The 19,457-nt window shown below is 44.0% G+C and overlaps 1 protein-coding gene across 3 annotated transcripts in view; it reads left to right on the top strand.

Annotated features, from left to right (window-relative positions):
* Positions 1–19,457, top strand: part of JAK2 (Janus kinase 2) — a 298,615-nt gene that overhangs the window by 199,631 nt on the left and 79,527 nt on the right. For all 3 annotated transcript variants that reach the window (XM_033925632.1, XM_033925622.1, XM_033925643.1), the window contains one exon: positions 15,410–15,497. In XM_033925632.1, coding sequence (XP_033781523.1) covers positions 15,410–15,497 — 88 coding nt within the window. The remainder of the gene's footprint in view (positions 1–15,409; positions 15,498–19,457) is intronic.

Here is a 19,457-nt window from a genome sequence, read left to right on the forward strand (position 1 = left end):
CTCCAAGTACCTTAAAATCCAAAATATGGCCCTGCAAAGGTTTTGAGTTTGAGGCCACTGTTGTAGTGTGTTTACCTTAGCTTGATCTTATTTGGAGAAGGGGAATTTAAATTGTTTTTTGGTTATTTTTTACCATCTAACACCTATCTTTGCATATGTACTGTAAAATATGTATTCCTTAAATATATTGAAGCTGGATATCATGCACCATAATGCTGTATAGTTAACAATTTTTTCACATATCACAGTGTAAATAATGAAAACATTTCAAATATTAGGAGTCTGTATAGATCATTATTTATAAATATAATTTGATTTTAGTTTTATTTACTTAAATATTTAATTTTAAGAAAAATACTGTATATACTCGAACATAAATCTTGATTTTTGGGCCCAAAAATGGGGGTCTCAATTTATATTTGAGTCCTACCCCACTCAGACCTCTTTCCCATCCTACTTTAAGCCCTACTTTAAGTAGGATGGTCCAGGAGTGAGCCAAGGCAAGAGCGATCCTCCTTTCCTCACTTTTGTCAGTTCTGACATGGCAGAAGAAAGGCCCTGCCAGAGCTGGCTGGAAGCAGCTTGTTTACAGCGCTTCTTCTGCTCATCAACTGCCGCGACTGTTTCGGTAAGAGAGGAGAGTTGTAAAGATTGACTGACGCTGCTGCTTCAGGGCCGAGGGGGGCTGTCAGGATTGGCTGCTTCTTTGGGGCCGAGGGAGGGGGGGTTGTCAGGATTGGCTGCTGCTGCTGCCTCGGGCCCGGAGAGAGGAAGGGGGTTTGTCAGGACCAGCGCTGCTTCTTTGGGGTCTGAAATGAGGGTGGGAGAGGTGTTGTCAGGACATACTCTGCTGCTTAGGGAGCTGGAGGGAGGGAGGGGTGTTGTGAGGAACAGCTGCCTGCTGCTACAGTAGTTTTTTTCAGTACCTCTCAAGCAACCAGAAAATCAAGTTATCCGGTAGCCCCGGTATGGATAGTGGAAAGTGTAGTATCACTTTAAGCTTTAACAAGTTTTTAGACTGCCCGCATGTGCGTGAGTGCCTTCCCGTCCTATGCCAGCTCGCGAAGTCGTCGGTCTCCGCGGAGTGAAGATGACGTATTTTTTGTTTCCCTGTCGAGTTGCCTTCCTGTTTATTTTATTTCAATCTTTTTCAAATATTTCAATTTTCTCTTCTACTTTTCTTCTGAAAACAAATGAAGAAAAGTAGAAAGAAAAAAGAAATTTTGGACTTTCCTCAAACTTCCTATACTTAGTTGTCTTCACATAAATTTCCATCCTGACTTCCTCCGTGATCATCGATGGATTTCCGATTTTGTTTCTACTCTAACCCAGCTTGCCCTCTACAACTGGATCTGGCTCTGGGGCTATAGATTGGAAGAAGGAAAACACTTGATTGATGTCAAAGTTTTTCTTTTCTTGTTTATTTATTTGCACATATAGGTCTGGAGTCGGACTTCCAGTGACTGGAATTGGCCAATATTGGAGGACATTGATGCTTCTGTCTGCTTAAATCGGTGGCATATTAGCATTGAGTCTATTTGATGCATGCCTTCTGTACTGATGTTTTCAACCATATCGACGCAGATGTTTTGCAGTGACATCAATACTTCCATCTTCTTGCATCGGTGGCATATTAGCATCGAGTCTATTTGATTCTTGCCTTCCGTACCGAAGTTTAAACCATGTTGACACAGATGCATTGCAGTGGATAGAGCCCTGGCATGAAGTTTCGAGTCACCTTGATGCATGGCCTTTGGGGCAATGCAGATTGTCTTTTCTGAAGCGCATCACCTTTTCAGGCACTCATGCTTCACCTGTGGCACTTTTAATACCATTGATTTTGTATGGTTATAGTGCTTCCTTATCGATGGTCATCATTGCTGATTAAGACTTGATGTTGTTCTACATTGGTAGAGCCCCACCCTGCAGTACCATTGATACCTGCTCAATCAGGTATCAGTACATAATTTGATATTGCAGGAGGTTCACTTTTTCTGTAGACTGATCTCTAGTTCAGTGTCAGCAACCTCATCGGTGCCAGTTAGCCTGAGCATAGTTCTCATAAGGCGCAAGATACTGCTTCAGAGTCTAACCTCAAACTTCGCTCTCCTTAGTATCGACGTTCTTTAAGTCATCGTCGATGTCATATTTAGAGCAGTATTGCGGTGTTTGCACTGATGGTACTGGTCCTAGATCCAGGGATATGGTTGTACATCAACACTGGTGTTGTTCTTCTATGCAAGTTGTGTTCCTTACTGGGCGTGCATCCTCTTTGAGGTCTCTCACCCCTTGGCACTGATACTCGCTCAGCTCAGGTATCGGTGCAGGATATTTGTTCCGGTATTGGTGACTTTATCCACTTCTTTGCACGGAGCGGTACCGAACATCGATCACCAGTAAAACACTGATGTTTTTCATATTGAGGCTCTGCATGTCACAGCATTCCATCTCTAGTTTCTTAATATTGAACAGTCTTTGGACTTTAATTTCCCATGGACTCCATTATGCAGACTTGCATAAGAAGGGAATTTGATTCTTTACATTGACATTCTACATTGACATTGATGGTTTGTCATCGGAATACTGTGAGGCTTCATCTACGTCTCTGAAATAAGCTCAGTCTTTTTGACCTGCTTCTAGAGGTTGGTACCGCTCCCGCCTAAGCATTTTGGGGTTACAAGGTACAGAATCCAGTTTTTCTATTGAGGCATCGATCCACATTGCATCTGCCTTTCCATATTACTTCAGGAATCCACCAGGAGGGTGGAGCCTGTAAGGTGGGTTTTTCCTGTTTGGATGTTTCAACATGAACAACACTAGTAGGGGAATCTAACATGGGTGTAGAGCCTGTTAAGTTGGATTCCCTTCCGTGTTTAAAAAAAACAACAAACTTTCACAGACTAGAAAGTATATAGTAAGGTCAGCTTATGGTGCTTTTGAGATGTCATCCAAAGCATCTGCTATATCGGTGGCTATGAGATGTCTAGCTTGACTAAGAGTCTCTGATATGGACTTTAATCTCCAGGTTAGATTAGCCAATATCAAGCAACAAAAGAAATCCAACAGTGTCTGCAGTATAAAAACAGCAAGCAAAAAACAAAAAATAAACTGCAGACTGATATGTACAAGATGCAGGCAATGTTTATTTTACCTAATATTAAATGCGGTAACCAATACCACCTTTTTACAAACCAAAGACCCAACAAGGTCCGTGTTTCGGAAAACACGCCTTCTTCAGGGGTCCATGGTAAATAAGGTAAACAACAAACCACAATTTAAAACGGATAAAAAACAACCGCCTGTGTTTGCAGTGGATCAACGATGCAGCGCACACAGGCGGTTGTTTTTTATCCATTTTAAATTGCGGTTTGTTGTTTACCTTATTTACCATGGACCCCTGAAGAAAACGTGTTTTCCGAAACACGGGCCATGTTGGGTCTTTTGGTTTGTAAAAAGGTGGTATTGGTTACCGCATTTAATATTGGGTAAAATAAACATTGCCTGCATCTTGTACGTATCAGTGTGCAGTTTCGTTTTTGTTTTTAGATTAGCCAATATTCCATGTTTAGGAGAAGAACTTTTTGGCAATTCCATTGAGGTGGCCACGCAAAAATTGACACAACATGAAAAGAATTGGAATTCTTTAGTCAGAACAAAGATTAAGCCTCCAGCTTCACAGCAATCTGCTAAGCCTTCCTATTCGTATGCTTTACTGCTTTAACCTCTAAGCAGCATCAACTAGGTTTTTTTTTTTTTTTTACTGAAGCACGCTTCCCATTGTACCATCAATATACATACAGTACTTTTCAAGATGCTCATCTAATATAATAAAACGGTAAGCCGCACATGCGTGCGTCCATTTTCCGTGAGCTGTAGCAACCCATAGGAAGTGCACATGCGCGGCTTACGGTCTGGCCTTACGCAAGGTAAGACAAGTGCACATGCGCACCCTTCCCTGCTCTCCACCTACGGAGTGGCGGCTGCCGCCCGCTAGCACCCCCTGCCCTCTCCAAGCCAGGACCGCAGCCAGCCAACGATCACCTCCACAGCGCGGAATTACTTATCTGCCAAGCCCGCGAGGGGAGGAGGGAGAGGGCTGGGGGCTGTCCCGCTGGCAGCATGGCCCCGATCCCCTTGCGCCGCAGCAGTGTCGGTAGGGAACAAGTCGACGACTCCCCCTCCCACACCAACCGCTGCCGCTCCTGTTTGAAGCGGCCTGATGAGGTTCGCGGCCGGCTGTAGCGAACCTCGCAGGCCGCTCTCCACATGAAGCACGTTCCCTCTGATGCGATCGCGTCAGAAGGAACATGCTACCATACGGAGAGCGGCCTGCGAGGTTCAATACAGCCGCCCATGAACCTAAGCAGGCCGCTTTGAACAGGAGCGGCAGCGGTGACAGGAACCTTGGATGGATGGAGGGAGGTAAGAACGGGAGGGGAAGCCAAAAAAGAAGGGCTATGGAGCAGGCAGAAAAGGGAGCTGTTTTGGTGGGAGGGTTGTGCTGAGTGCACGAAGCAGGCAGGCAGGCATTGCACAACAGGGGAAGAGACAAAGGGGGCTGCTTTGGGGGGATGGTTGTGCTGGGGGCCGACAGCAATCATGGGGGGAACAGAAGAGGGCCACGGAGCAGGCAGGCATGGCACAACAGGGGGCCAGAGGGAGAGCGAAAGGGGGCTGCTTTGGGAGGAGGGGTGTGCTGGGGGCAGACAGCAATCAGGGAGGGGGGAGGAACAGAAGGGGGGCCACGAAGCAGGCAGGCATTGCACAACAGGGGGAGAGGCAAAGGGGGCTGATTTGGGGGGATGGTTGTTCTGGGGGCAGAAAGCAATCATGGGGGAGGGAGGAATAGAAGGGGGCCATGGAGCAGGTAGTCATTGCACAACAGGGGGATAGGGGGCTGCTTTGGGAGGAGAGTTGTGCTGTGGGCAGACAGCAATTATGGGGGAGAACAGAAGGGGGCCACGGAGCAGGCAGGCATTGCACAACAGGGGGAGAGGGAAAGGGGACTGCTTTGGGGGGATGGTTGTTCTGGGGGGAGACATAAGGGGGCCACAGAGCAGGCAGGCATGGCACAACTGGGGGCCAGGGGGGGAGGGAAAGTGGGCTGCTTTGGGGGGATGGTTGTTCTGGGGGCAGACAGCAATCATGGGGGGGAACAGAAGGGGGCCAAGAAGCAGGCAGGCATTGCACAACAGGGGGAGAGGGAAAGGAGGCTGCTTTGGCAAGCAGGGGGGCCAGGGAGACAGACAGAAAGAAAGACACACAGACAGGGGACCAGGGAGATACACAGACACAAAGAATGACAGACAGACATCGTCCAGGGAGAGAGAGAGAGAGACAAATAAAAAACAAAAAACAGACATACAGACATCTACTCTAGCACCCGTTATTGTAACGGGCTTAAACACTAGTACAATTAATATTCTATCTACCAAACGTTATCTAAAACTCCTTGACAATTACCTTGAGTATCTTTCCCTACTTTTGTTTTTCCTATTGTTTAATGGACATTATCCATAACACCATTTATTCCATCTCCTCTTTTATTCTAAAGGAACCCGGAGGTTTGGGAGTGGCCGTAGGGGAGAAGGAGGCCACTAAATCTTTTTAGGATGTTTTTTAAATTACTACAGTTTATATCAAACAGTTTCTCACTTGAAGTTTAAGAACATAAGAATTGCCACTTCTGGGTCAGACCAGTGGTCCATCGTGCCCAGCAGTCTGCTCATGCGGTGGCCCTCTGGCCAAAGACCAGCGCCCTAACTGAGACTAGCCCTACCTGCGTACATTTTGGTTCAGCAGGAACTTGTCTAACTTTATCTTGAATCCCTGGAGGGTGTTTTACCCTATGACAAGACTCCGGAAGAGTGTTCCAGTTTTTTACCACTCTCTGGGTGAAGAAGAACTTCCTTACATTTGTGCGGAATCTATCCCCTTTCAACTTTAGAGAGTGCCCTCTCATTCTACCTACCTTGTCCTTAGCTATTAAGTCTATTCCCTTTAGTACCTTGAATGTTTCAATCATGTCCCTTCTCAATTTCCTCTGTTTGAGAGAGAAGAGGCACAGTTTCTCTAATCTTTCGCTGTACGGCAACTCCTCCAGCCCCTTAATCATCTTAGTCGTTCTTCTCTGGACCCTTTCAAGTAGTACCTTGTCCTTCTTCATGTACAGCGACCAGTGCTGGATGCAGTACTCCAGGTGAGGGCACACCATGGACCGATACAGTGGCATGATAACCTTCTCCGATCTTTTCGTGATCTCCTTCTTTATCATTCCTAGCATTCTGTTCGCTCTTTTCATCGCCTCCGCACATTGCGTGGATGACTTCATCGACTTGTCGATCAGAACTCCCAAGTCTCTTTCATGAGATTTTTGTTACCTACATGCATCACTTTACATTTATCCACATTGAACCTCACCTGCCATGTTGATGCCCATTCATCAAGCCTGATTATGTCACATTGCAGATCTTTGCAATCCCCCTGTGTCCTCACTACTCTGAATAATTTTGTATTGTTCATAAATTTAATCATCTCACTTGTCGTACCAATGTCCAGATCATTTATAAAGATGTTGTAGAGCACGGGTCCAAGCACCGAGCCTTGCGGCACCCCACTGGTGACGCTCTTCCAGTCCGAGTATTTCCCATTTACCCCCACTCTCTGTTTCCTATGCTCCAGCCAGTTTTTAATCCATGTGAGTATTTCACCCTCGATTCCATGGCTTGCAATTTTCTGAAGTAGTTGTTCATGCGGAACCTTGTCAAACGCCTTCTAAAAATCCAGATATACAATGTCAACTGGGTCGCCCTTGCCTATCTGTCTGTTTACTCCCTCAAAGAAGTGCAGCAAGTTTGTCAAACACGATCTACCTTTGCTAAAACCGTGCTGACTGATCCTCATCAGCCCGTATCCGTCAAAGTGATCTATGATACGATCCTTTATCAGCGATTCTACCATCTTTCCTGGTACCGAGGTCAGACTCACCGGTCTGTAGTTTTCTGGATCTTCCCTTGAACCTTTTTTGAAGATCGGTGTAACATTCTCCACCTTCCAGTCTTCTGGAATCTTTCCTGATTTGATTGACAGATTGGCTATTAATTGAAGTAGTTCAGCTATGGTCCCTTTCAGTTCCTTGATGACCCTTGGATGGATACCATCTGGTCCCAGGGATTTATCGCTCTTAAGCCTATCAATCTGCCTACACACCTCAACTAGACTGACCGTCAATCCTGTCAGCTTTAAGTCTTCGTTTTCCAGCATATAGCCTGATGGGTTCCGGTATGCTGTGTAAATCTTCTTTGGTAAATACAGACGCAAAAAATGTGTTCAGTTTGTCGGCAATTACTTGGTCCTCCTTTAGCGCTCCCTTTATTGCATGGTCATCCAACGGTCCCACCGCTTCTTTCACGGGTCTTTTCCCCTTAACATATCGAAAGAACGGCTTGAAGTTCTTCGCCTCCTTGGCTATTTTTTCCTCATAGTTTCTTTTGGTCCCTTTTACCGCCTTATGGCACCTGTGTTGATGTTGTTTGTGCTTGTTCTAGTTTTCATCCGTTTTTTACCTTTTCCATTCCATAAACAAAGTTTTCTTGTCTCTGATGGCTTCCTTTACCTCTACAGTGAGCCACGCCAGTTCTTTGTTCTTTTTCCTCTTTGATCCCTTGTTGATACGCGGTATATATAGATTTTGTGCCTTGGTGACTATGTCCTTAAAAAGGGACCAAGCTTGCTCTAGCATTTTACAGTGCTTATCCTCTTCTTAATCTTCTTCCCTACCATGAGTCTCATCCCTTCGTAATTCCCTTTTCGGAAGTTTAGTGCCGTGGCTGTCGTTTTGGACCGATGTTTCTCCCCAGTGTCCAGATCGAAGCGGGACATATTATGATCGCTGTTTCCCAGTGTCCCTTCTACTTCTACATCTTGTGCCGGTCCTCGCAGGCCATTAAGAATTAAGTCCAGAATTGCATTTCCTCTAGTATTTTCCGTGACAAGTTGTTCCAGGAAGCAATCGCCTACAGCATCCAAGAATTTCGTCTCCCTAACACAGCCGGAGGTGCCTAGGTTCCAGTCTATTACCGGATAGTTGAAGTCACACATGATAACTGCGTTGCCTCCCTTGCAGTTGCATTTAATTTTGTCCGTCATTTCTCCATCAATTTTTTCGGACTGCCCTGGGGGTCGGTAGTAGATGCCGATCTTCATTTCCAGTCCATTTGTTCCCGGAATTTTGACCTATAGAGACTCTAACTAATCCGTCAGTTGTGGTGTGTTCTCTCCAGTAGATTCAATTCCCTCTTTGAAGTATATGGCAATGCACCCAACTTTTTTGAGCCACTCTGTCTCTGCGGTATAGTTTGTATCCCGGTAGCACAGTGTCCCAACATTTTCCTCAGTCCACCATGTTTCCGTGATGCCTATGATGTCAACGTTATCTTTTTGTGCAATAGCTTCTAATTCACCCATCTTATTCCTAAAGCTCCTTGCGTTCGTGTACATACACTTAAGTTTGCGACCTGTTCCTTTCTTGCATTTCCTTCCCCCTTGTGTCCTTTTCGATCTGTCATGCTTGTTATCCGGTGAGTTTTTCCCTCTATCTTCTTGCACGGTGTCCTCCGGGTATACCGGTTCCCGAACCTTCGACTCTCTCTCTCGTTCAACTGTCGGGTTTCCCCTTCTTCCTAGTTTGAAAACTTCTGAAATCAGAGGGTATGCTCGAAAATCAATGTGCAATATCAAAATTCCACTTCTCCCTCCATATTCACGGTGGATGCGGGCAGAACATAGCCGCGAATATGGAAAAACCTCAAATAACTTTTTATATGTTCGTGGGTTTTTATAACAGCCAGCGGTTTTGCTATTAAAACCATGAATAACTTTACAACTGTTATTTGCAGTGTTTGGAAATGGCCTCTATTATTAATATTGAAATTTTGGTGGAATAACAATATTTATTGAACAATACAGTGATATACAGTAATAATCTCAGGGTAAAAAAAGTTCAGTACTGTACTGTTTTTTTCAACAAGGAAAAAAAAAATGTTCAGTACTGAGAGGGCTTTTAGCAGGCAAGCAGCAATTCACTAAGCTGTTAGCATTTTCTGGGTAATAGCGATTTTCTCCATGCATGCTGGGAAGCAGCGTTTTTTTCTGTGGACGCTGGGAAGCAGCGTTTTTCAGGGTGAAAGATTTGAAGCATCGATTTGTTTGGAGAAAGCATGGAAGGAGTGATTTTCAGAGTGAATATCGGTAAACGTTAAAGCTTTTTTTTTTTTTTTTTTTGTACAGTAAAAGGATAAGAACTTTAATCATGATGTAATTTTGGGGGGCGGAGTCAGCATGCGAAAACCCCTGAATAAGTGAAACTACGAGTGCAGAAACTGCGATTACAGAGGGAGAAGTTTATATATCTGAACTTGTTTCTGCTATGCATTTTACACAGGTCTCACTCCTAGGGAGAAAATAAACATGCTTGGACACAATGAGCATATGCAAGTTTTATAGCATTGCATAGTATCATTGACTATCATTCCACTGCAGTATGCTGGGATCTCGTCTTACTTTGGTTATGTGTTGTGACCTATAAACTGCTTCTAGGTCACCTTCTTTTTATCTCTCTTATTGATAGTTTCTGATAATGTGGTACAGTCATGTCCTTTGTAGGACTCATTCCTGTTTTTTTATTCCTTATGGAAAGACTCAGAGCTCCTCTATGGTAACATCGAAATTCTGTAATCTTGTTCCACCGTCGGAATAATTTTAATTGGCCCTGAGGTCAATAAAACTGATCTCTTGCTAGAAGCATTTCTTTATGGTCTAGCAGGGTTACTTTTCTTCTTGCTTTTACCTAGTAAGGAGGAGTTCAGGGCTGCTGTGGAAGAGCAGAGTAGTTGGTCTGATGCTTTCTTTCTGCCATCATGCTTCTGTGTTTCTGCTTTTGTAGTTCATAGAAACATAGAAATAGACGGCAGATAAGGGCCATGGCACATCTGGTCTGCCCACCTCAATGACCCTCCCCTACCTTTCTCTGTGAATAGATCCCACGTGTCTATCCCATTTGGCCTTAAAATCAGGCACACTGCTGGCCTCAATAACCTGAAGTGGAAGACTATTCCAGTGATCAACCACCTTTTCAGTGAAAAAGAATTTCCTGGTGTCCCCGTGCAGTTTCCCGCCCCTGATTTTCCACAGATGCCCCCTTGTTGCTGCGGGACCCTTGAAAAAGAAGATATCTTCTTCCACCTCGATGCGGCCCGTGAGATACTTGAATGTCTCGATCATGTCACCCCTCTCTCTGCGTTCCTCGAGTGAGTACAGCTGCAACTTACCCAGCCGTTCCTCGTACGGGAGATCCTTTAGTCCCGAGACCATCCGGGTGGCCATTCTCTGGACCGACTCCAGTCTCAGCACATCCTTATGGTAATGCGGCCTCCAGAATTGCACACAGTATATATCCAGGTGGGGCCTCACCATGGATCTATACAATGGCATAATGACTTAAGGCTTACGGCTGACGAAACTCCTGCGTATGCAACCTATGATTTGCCTTGCCTTGGATGAAGCTTGCTCCACTTGATTGGCAGTCTTCATGTTCTCACTGACGATCACCCCTAAGTCTCGTTCTGCTTCAGTTCTTGTTAGGATCTCGTCATTAAGGGTGTAAGTCTTGCATGGATTTTGGCTGCCCAGGTGCATGACTTTGCATTTTTTGGCATTGAAGCTGAGTTGCCAGGACCTAGACCAGCGCTCCAGTAGGAGTAGGTCGTGCATCATGTTGTCGGACATTGAATTTATGTCTGTTGTGCTTTTGCCCACTACATTGCTTAGTTTTGCGTCATAGCGAATAATGTTATTTTACCTCACAGCCCTTCTGCCAAGTCTCTTATAAAGATGTTGAATAGGATCGGGCACAGGACCGAGCCCTGCGGCACTCCACTGATTACCTCCGTCATTTCGGAGGGGGTGCCGTTCACCACTACCCTCTGAAACCTACCTCCAAGCCAGTTCCCAACCCATTTCGTCAATGTGTCGCCCAATCCTATAGAACTCATCTTGCTCAGCAACCTGCGGTGTGGTACGCTATCGAATGCTTTACTGAAGTCCAGGTATACGATGTCCAGACCCTCCCCAACATCCAACTTCCTCGTCACCCAGTCAAAGAAGCTGATCAGGTTGGATTGGCAAGATCTCCCCTTAGTAAATCCATGTTGACGGGGATCCCGTAGATTCTCCTCATTCAGAATCGTATCCAATTGGCGTTTGATTAGAGTTTCCATTAGTTTGCACACTATTGATGTGAGACTCACCGGTCTGTAGTTTGCTGTCTCCATCTTGGAGCCTTTCTTGTGGAGTGGAATGACGTTAGCCATCTTCCAGTCCAACGGGACGTTACCCGTACTAAGGGAGAGATTGAAGAGCGCGGATAGCGGTTCCGCCAAGACATCACACAACTCCCTGAGCACCCTGGGGTGTAGGTTGTCAGGCCCCATTGCCTTGTTAACCTTAAGCTTTGACAGCTCGCAGTAGACACCGCTGGGTGTAAACTCGAAATTACTAAACGGGTCATCTGCGTCAACCCTTGTCTGTAGCTGAGGGCCGAGTCCTGGCGCCTCGCGGGTGAAGACTGAGCAAAAGTATTCATTTAACAGTTGGGCTTTTTCCGAGTCCGCTTCTACATAGTCTCCGTCTGGTTTCCTAAGACGTACTATCCCGCCTGAGTTCTTATTTCTGTCACTGATATACCTGAAGAAGGATTTATCTCCTTTCTGGATGTTCTTCGCTAGAGACTCCTCCATGCAGAATTTGGCCTCCCTAACTGCTGTTTTGACGGCTTTTGACTTGGCCAGATAGAGTTCCCTAGAGTCCTGTTTCCCTGATTGTTTGTAAGAGATGAATGCTTTTTTCTTCTCCTTGATGAGGTCCGAAATCTCCGCAGAGAACCACTGTGGCTTATTGTTCCTTCGCCGTTTACTTACTGATTTAACATAGAGGTTTGTTGCTTCTTGTATGGTGGCTTTCAAAGTCGACCACATTTCTTCCACGTTATCGGTTTCTGCTTGGCTTTGTAGCACCTTCAATGGAGTTGGGTGCTGGAAATGTTCTCGCACATTTCTCTGGTTTCTATTTCTAAAATCCACATGCAACCCTGTTCTGAATCTGTGGGCCTGTTTTATGAAGCTGCGCTAGCGGCTGCACTGCGGTAATGACCCCAAAGCCCATAGAGATTTGAAGGGCTTCGGGGCTGTTGCCATGCGTCTTTGTAAAACAGGGAGTATGTGGTTCTCAGGCTGGCCCTCTATTATGCTTATGCATAAGATTTCTTACTAAAGATAATTATTATTAATATAAATATAATATATAATTGTGCTTAGTGAAAGCCAAAATAAACTTTTACTGAAAGAGTATAGGACTCTGCCAGTTCTGGCTTAAATACATCATAACACACCTCCCTACCTACCAAAAATGTACATATTCCTGAACCAAGAAAATGAAGGGTACTTATCTTGAACTGGAAAAATTTTAGATGTTGAAGTTGAAACGTCCTGAACTCACAATATTTCAATTCCAAAGTGCTTAGTGCTCCCCATCCATGTCCAAAATCAAAACAAAACGTAACATAAAAAAAAAATATATAACAAAAAATGTGCAAATAGCAATCCATATAAAATCAGCAATGTTCATTAATCCACAAAATCACAATGTCCATAATCTCACAGCTTTCCTCGACAAAGTATGTGTTCTCCCAATGGTCTGAAGCACAGTACATGTTTCCCCGATGGCTTCTTCAAGAGAAAAATATGTTGGCACTGTGGAGAAAGTAGTATTGTATCAGATATCCTTGGATCAAAAACTTTACATCAAAATGCTCAAAAACCTTCAATAAACACTCACATTTTATCAATGATGATGAGACACTTTAACAGAGGACAGCTGTGAAACGCTTTCTGAACTTTTTAGTCTCTCAGCTCAACAAAGGATACCTCTTCGATTTCACCTATTGAGCCTCTGGGACTGTCAACCGGGGCCTAATTTGGACATTTTGGCGGCATCTTGGGTGGAAGATCTACATTGCTCTTTGACAGCTCAAAAAGTGCAACAAACATTTCGAACTTAAAAAAAAAAAAAAAAAAAGTGCAACAAGTTCTAAAAAACATCAGGAGGGTGTCCTCCAACGTCCTTTATTGGGAATTACAATTGAAGATAGTTTTGCATCTTTACATTTCACCTGAACGAGCATTCCGGATGGGAATCACATCAAGTCATAATTGTCCAAAGTGTACGCAGGCCCATGCATCTTTGGGACACAGGCTCTGGACTTGCCCCCGCATTTTGCAGTTCTGGAATAGACTTGGACAATATACTACAGTTCTCTGGGGCAGGCGCTGGTCTCCTGCGCCAAGAGCATTATTTGGATACTATAATATAGCAATGCCAAAACTTAAAGGGATGACAGCATTTGTGACAAGACTGTTACTTTTGGGCAAGAAAGCTATACTGACTAACTGGTTGTCCCGGGACCTGCCCTCTTATAATCAATGGAGATCCTTGATGATCGTACATCCCTCCTTGGAGAGGAGACAGGTTGGGGATCTAGACCGTGGTCCGGGTCGCCGTTTCTGTCAGTCTTGGGAACATTTCTGGATGGACCTTACTCCCCATGCTCGAAGTAGATTATTGAATTTATGAAGATGACCACAGGCTACCTATGATGTTAATAGATTCTGTTCATATATGTGGGTTGGGGGGGGGAAGGGGGATGGATGAGGAATGGTTTGTGCACATGTGAGAGAATTCGAGATACACTTCTATATAAATTTTCTGGCACTTTATTGAAAATTTAATAAAAAATATTTAAACATCAATGATGATGAAAGCTTCACATTGAATGAGTTTCATTATCAGGACTCCATAGCAGCATAACCATTAAGGAACGCTCTCAGCTTACCCGAATGCAGCCAATCAGGAGGAGGTAGCCTCAAAACAGGCTGCTCGTGGTGAGCCTCAGCAGGTCCTTTCCTCTGACGTGTCACTTCCCCTTTCAGTTTATTTTGAATATTGTAAAGAAGCACCTTATCTTTCATCAGCTGGCCGATATCATTGGGAGATGTCCTCCTCATCTTCCCCCCCCCCCCATACACACACACTTACTTCCCGCTTTCACAGTCATGCTCTGTATCCAATGTCTCTCCATCATCTTTGGGGATACTTCTCCTCTGATGTTGGAAGATCTCCCAGTGGCTGGATTCAGCAGGGGGCTGCCTGACACTGGGAGATTTCATTGGCCACGGAAGACAGTGTGGTGTTCAGCTCTTTCGCATCTCCCTGCTGCTTGTCTCTGTGTATCATCGCTGTAACCTGGCATTGCACATGGCAATTCATGGGTCCAGAGGTGGAAGCAGAAACGGGCTATGACTTGCCCCCATGACTATCTCCCTTTCTCTTTCCCTTTTCCAAGAAAAAAGATAAGCATGATAACACTCAGGCTGTGCTATTAACCATCTTATTTCACCTTCTGGTTGCTTTCAATATTTATCTTTAATAAGTTCTGAATTTTAAATCCACAGTTTGTAACGCTATCTGAAATGAATCTTACAGAATTGTCGGAATCCTTTTTATAGGGCTACTTTGGTGGTTACCTTTGTCATGAAGCCTGACTATAATGCAGTTTTGCATCCTTATTTCTGTACTATGATTGATTTGTTCTTAGGTTCAGTGATATCTAGGGCAACACAAAAGCAGTGCCAAGAGTTCTTAGCTCTTTGCTCAGTGATTCTCAGCTTGGATCTGGATTACTACTTCCTTGCCAGTCAGGTTTTCTGGATATCCGCAATGAATATGCATAAACTTGATTTGCATGCACTGCTTCCAAATTTCTTTCATGCATATTCATTGTGGATATCCTGAAAACCTGACTGGCAAGGGGGTACTCCAGGACCCAGTTGAGAAACACTGCTCTAGACAAGTATTGGCATTGGGATTTACCTACTTATTGTGTGTTCCTTGTACTTGTGTTATAACATCAGAAGGCAAATTTTATATTTTCTTTGATCCTAAGCAATTATTAGAGCTGCTTATTGTAAAGGAAGAAGAGTACAGACATGATGCAATAGAGCTAAAATACTGAAATTGCAGGCTTTGTAGCATTAGTATGGGATTTTGAGTCTGTTCTGTTTAATTTTCCAAAATGTTTTTTTAAACCTGTTCCTAGGATATGCATCACAATTATCTAGTGGACAAATTTGAAACTCTCTTCTTTTTCTAAAGAAGTTATTTTCTAGATTTTTTTTGTTTACAATTTGTTTGCTGTGATTTGCTATATTGAAATTTCAAAATAAAAAAAAACTTTTTAAGAAGTGATTTACATGAACTATCTTTAATTTTTTTTTATTCTGATTTCTTTGTTTTACAGTCTTTCTTTGAAGCAGCAAGCATGATGAGCCAGCTTTCTTACAAGCATCTAGTATTGAATTATGGAGTCTGTGTCTGTGGCGAGGAGAGTAAGTCATATCAGTCTTATGTTTGCAATAAGAAGTCAACAGCCTAGATTTTTTTTTGTGCATTTTAGATAGGTCTGGTTAATGCAATTATGTAAGAGTTTCCCAAGCTTGTCATGGGGGACCTCACAACAGTTATATTTTCATGATATCCACATGAAGGACAGTTCTGTAAGAGAGCATCCATTTTATGCATCATTTGAGCATGTAAATATACAAAATAAGTCACTTTTGCAGATAAGTATACACTTACAAAATGTAATTGGTAGAAAACCATAAAAGCACTATTATCCCAGGACAAGCAGGCAACATATTCTCTACATGCGGGTGACATCACCTACGGAGCCCTGAGCGGACAGTCTCTCAAGCAAACTTGCTTGAAGATCTTCAAGCTTGCGAGTGTACCGCGCATGCACGTGTGCCTTCCCGCCCAAGTCAGAGCGCGCGTCTCCTCAGCGTGGCCTCAGTTCTTAGTTTTCCACGGAGCCAGAAGCCCTGTTCCTCTGCTCTGCACGATTGCTAAGTGCATCAAGCACTGCGGCTTGCTCCTATTTTGTTTTCAATTAGGTGAGTCGCTGTGCAGCACATTTCTTCTATTAAAAAAAATAATTAAAATTAAAACCAACTTATTCTCTCGTTCGTCATTGACTCTGGGGCTCCAGGTCTTACCGAGCCGCCAGGTCTCGTGCGGCCGCGTTGGTGTTTTTGACCTTATGTCCTGGCCTGTTACCTTGTAGAGGCTGTTCAGTCTTTGGTTTTGTACTTCTATTCTGCAGTTTTCTCTTGTTTCAATCCGGATTGCAAAATTAAGAGAGCCTCTGTTTGGGAAGCTACAAAAAAATTGATTTTTTTAAATTTTATTTATTTATAAGATTTTTACATTATTATCAAGCATCTCATCTTGTACAGAAAGTGTAATCAAGAAAACATAATATTTAAATTTACTTTCAATCCTGAAAGTGATTCAAAATATAAAGAAAAAACACATCTCATCTTAATCACACACTAGTCCTCAATTTGGATCCAAGATTAACAAAAAGAATAGTTAAGTTTAAAGAATAACTTTACAAGAAATTCACTTAATCTGTTGCTGAAGCAGAGCTAATTATCACATGGGTACAGATGGTATTCCACACTCAAGACGCTTCAAAGAGAGGAAAGCAATCAAGTGAGCAGGTTCTACAAATACATATTTAAAGGAACGGTATCTAATGACATATTTACATGGAAATCTAAGAAAGAAAAAAGCTCCAATCTGAGTCACGCCTGGTTTCAACATTAGAAATTCCCTTCTTCTCTTCTGAGTCTCCCTCGAGACATCAGGAAATATCTGAATATGGAAACCCAGGAAGTCCTTAGATCTATTTTTAAAGAAAAGTTTAAAGATCCAGTCTCTATCTGGAACCAAAGCTACAGTCAGTAAGAGGGTAGCTGAAGTAGCCACTTCTCTATCTGATTGTTCCAATAAGGTAGAAACATCCAAGGGAACTTCCTGAGATTTTCCTTCATCTTCTTTCTTTTGAGGATGTAATGTAATGTAATGTAATTTATTTCTTATATACCGCTACATCCGTTAGGTTCTAAGCGGTTTACAGAAAATATACATTAAGATTAGAAATAGGAAAGGTACTTGAAAAATTCCCTTACTGTCCCGAAGGCTCACAATCTAACTAAAGTACCTGGAGGGTAATAGAGAAGTGAAAAGTAGAGTTAGAGGAAAAATAAAAATAAAATAAACATTTTAACAGGATTTTAGTTTCCAGAAAAAGGGCTTCTTCAGGGAAGAGACTTGGCCGACAGTCCCAGGATGTCTATGTCTCCTCCCCTGCGATGTTCTCCCATCCATGCATTCCCTCCCAGACACACTGCCCGTGCCCCAGCCGCTCCAAGGAGGCTGCCCCAGATGAGGCCCACGATGAATGCAGGATTCTCTCCTCTGCGGGAAAGCCGCCCGGGGCCGACAGTCGATCTTCATAGCGGATTGCAGGGGGGGAAGAGTTCACACTCTTGGTAGGATCGGGTCTGTGTTCTCTCGGTGGTTGTGGCTGGTCTCGTTGCTGCTTAGGTGTAAAAGCAGTTGATCTCCACTGCTGCTGATATTTAAAAGCAGGCAGATTGATCTCTCCAATGGACTGCAGGGGGAGGAGTTCACAATCCTGGCAGGATCGGGTCTGTGGGCTCTTGGTGGTTGCGGTAGGTCTCGCTGCTGCTTGTATGTAAAAGCAGTTGTTTTTCTACTGCTGCTGATATTTAAAGCAGGTAGATTGATCTCTTAAACGGGATATAAGGGGAGGAGCTCTCGATAGTGGCGGCTGGTCTTGGTGCTGTTTAGGTGTAAAAGCAGTTGATCTCCCAATGCTGCTGATATTTAAAAGCAGGCAGATTGATCTCTCCAACGAATTGTATGGTGAAGAGCACACACGCCTGGCAGGATTGGGACAAAGGCTCTCGATAGTGGCGGCTGGTCTTGGTGCTGCTTAGGTGTAAAAGCAGTTGATCTCTTACTTCTGATGATATTTAAAAGTAAGCAGATTGATTTTTCCAACGGAATGCTGGGGGAAGAGCTTACTTGTCTGGCTGGATCAGGGCAAAGGGCTCTCGGTAATGGTGGCTGGTCCTGTTGCTGCTTAGGTGTAAAAAACAGTTGATCTTCCTAGTGGACTGCAGAGGGAGGTGGAGCTCACACTCTTGGTTGGATCGGGTCTGTGGGCTCTTGGTAGTTGCGGATAGTTCCGCTGCTGCTGAGGTGTAAAAGCAGTTGATTTCCCACTGTTGCTGATATTTAAAAGCAGGTAGATTGATCTCTCCAATGGACTGCAGAGGGAGGAGCTCACATGCCTGGCTGGATCAGGGCAAAGGGCTCTTGGTAGTGGTGGCTGGTCCTGCTGCTGCTTAGGTGTAAAAGCAGTTGATTTTCCTAGCGGACTGCAGGGAGGGTGGAGCTCACACTTTTGCAGGATCGGGACTGTGGGCTTTTGGTGGGTTGGTCCCGTTGCTGCTGGGTGTAAAAGCAATTGATCTCCCACTGCTGCTGATATTTAAAAGCAGGCAGATTGTCCAGGGAGAGGAGCTCTGCACTCAAACTGCCATCCTCCTTGCCTCCAAGTTCCGGAATTCTGATTTCTTGTAGGTAAATAATATACCCTTGTAAGAAGTGGTAGAAAATTTTCAGGTATTGTTAGAATCTCCAGAAAGTAGCGCTTTAACATTTCTCGTAGAGAAATTGATGAAATTTTCAGAAAATTAATTAAGCGCAAGTTATTAGCCCGAGTCTATTTTTCAAGAACTTCCAGTTTTCTTTTCATAATTAAATTGTCTTTGACAAGTAAATCTTGATTACCTTTAATTATTTTAAGATCCTTATTTTCTTCTTGAATATCGGACTTCAACAATACAATGTCTTGCTTTAAAGAGTTAATTTCTTCTTTCTGTTTTTTTATTTCTTGGTCCAAATTTTTTATTTGCGGATTAAGGGAATTTCTTAAATTGGAGACTAAGTCCCAGAAAGAGTCTAAAGTGACTTCAGGGGGCTTAGCAGGAGAAATAAAAGTTACTTGTGTCATTAACGGTTGTTCAATCGATTGATTTACCTCTCTGAGGTCCTGGACTTCTTTAGCCAACGTTGTCCCAATCACTGGTTCTTTCCAGAGGGAAGAGTCACTCTGCGCTGTTCCTTGTAGCGAGCCCTCCAACAAACTGGCCTCTCGAGGAGAGAACACTTCCTCTTCGGGTGTGCTCTCTTCTCAAGGTGAGATGGCTTCCAGCAGCAATGGCTGAAGAGGAGGCGACCTTACGTCAGGGCTCAGCCTTGGGTAGACCCCGCGGCACTACTCCCCGACGGGGGACTCCTCGACGAATCCTGCTCGCTCAGAAGGCGCCGAAAGATGTCATCCACAGCAGGCAACGGGGCTACCGAGCGTCGGGAGGCTCCACCGACACTTCTGCCCCTTCTTTTCGGCATTC

Source organism: Geotrypetes seraphini, chromosome 1, assembly GCF_902459505.1.
Source record: "Geotrypetes seraphini chromosome 1, aGeoSer1.1, whole genome shotgun sequence".
Taxonomy (NCBI): Eukaryota; Metazoa; Chordata; class Amphibia; order Gymnophiona; family Dermophiidae; genus Geotrypetes; species Geotrypetes seraphini.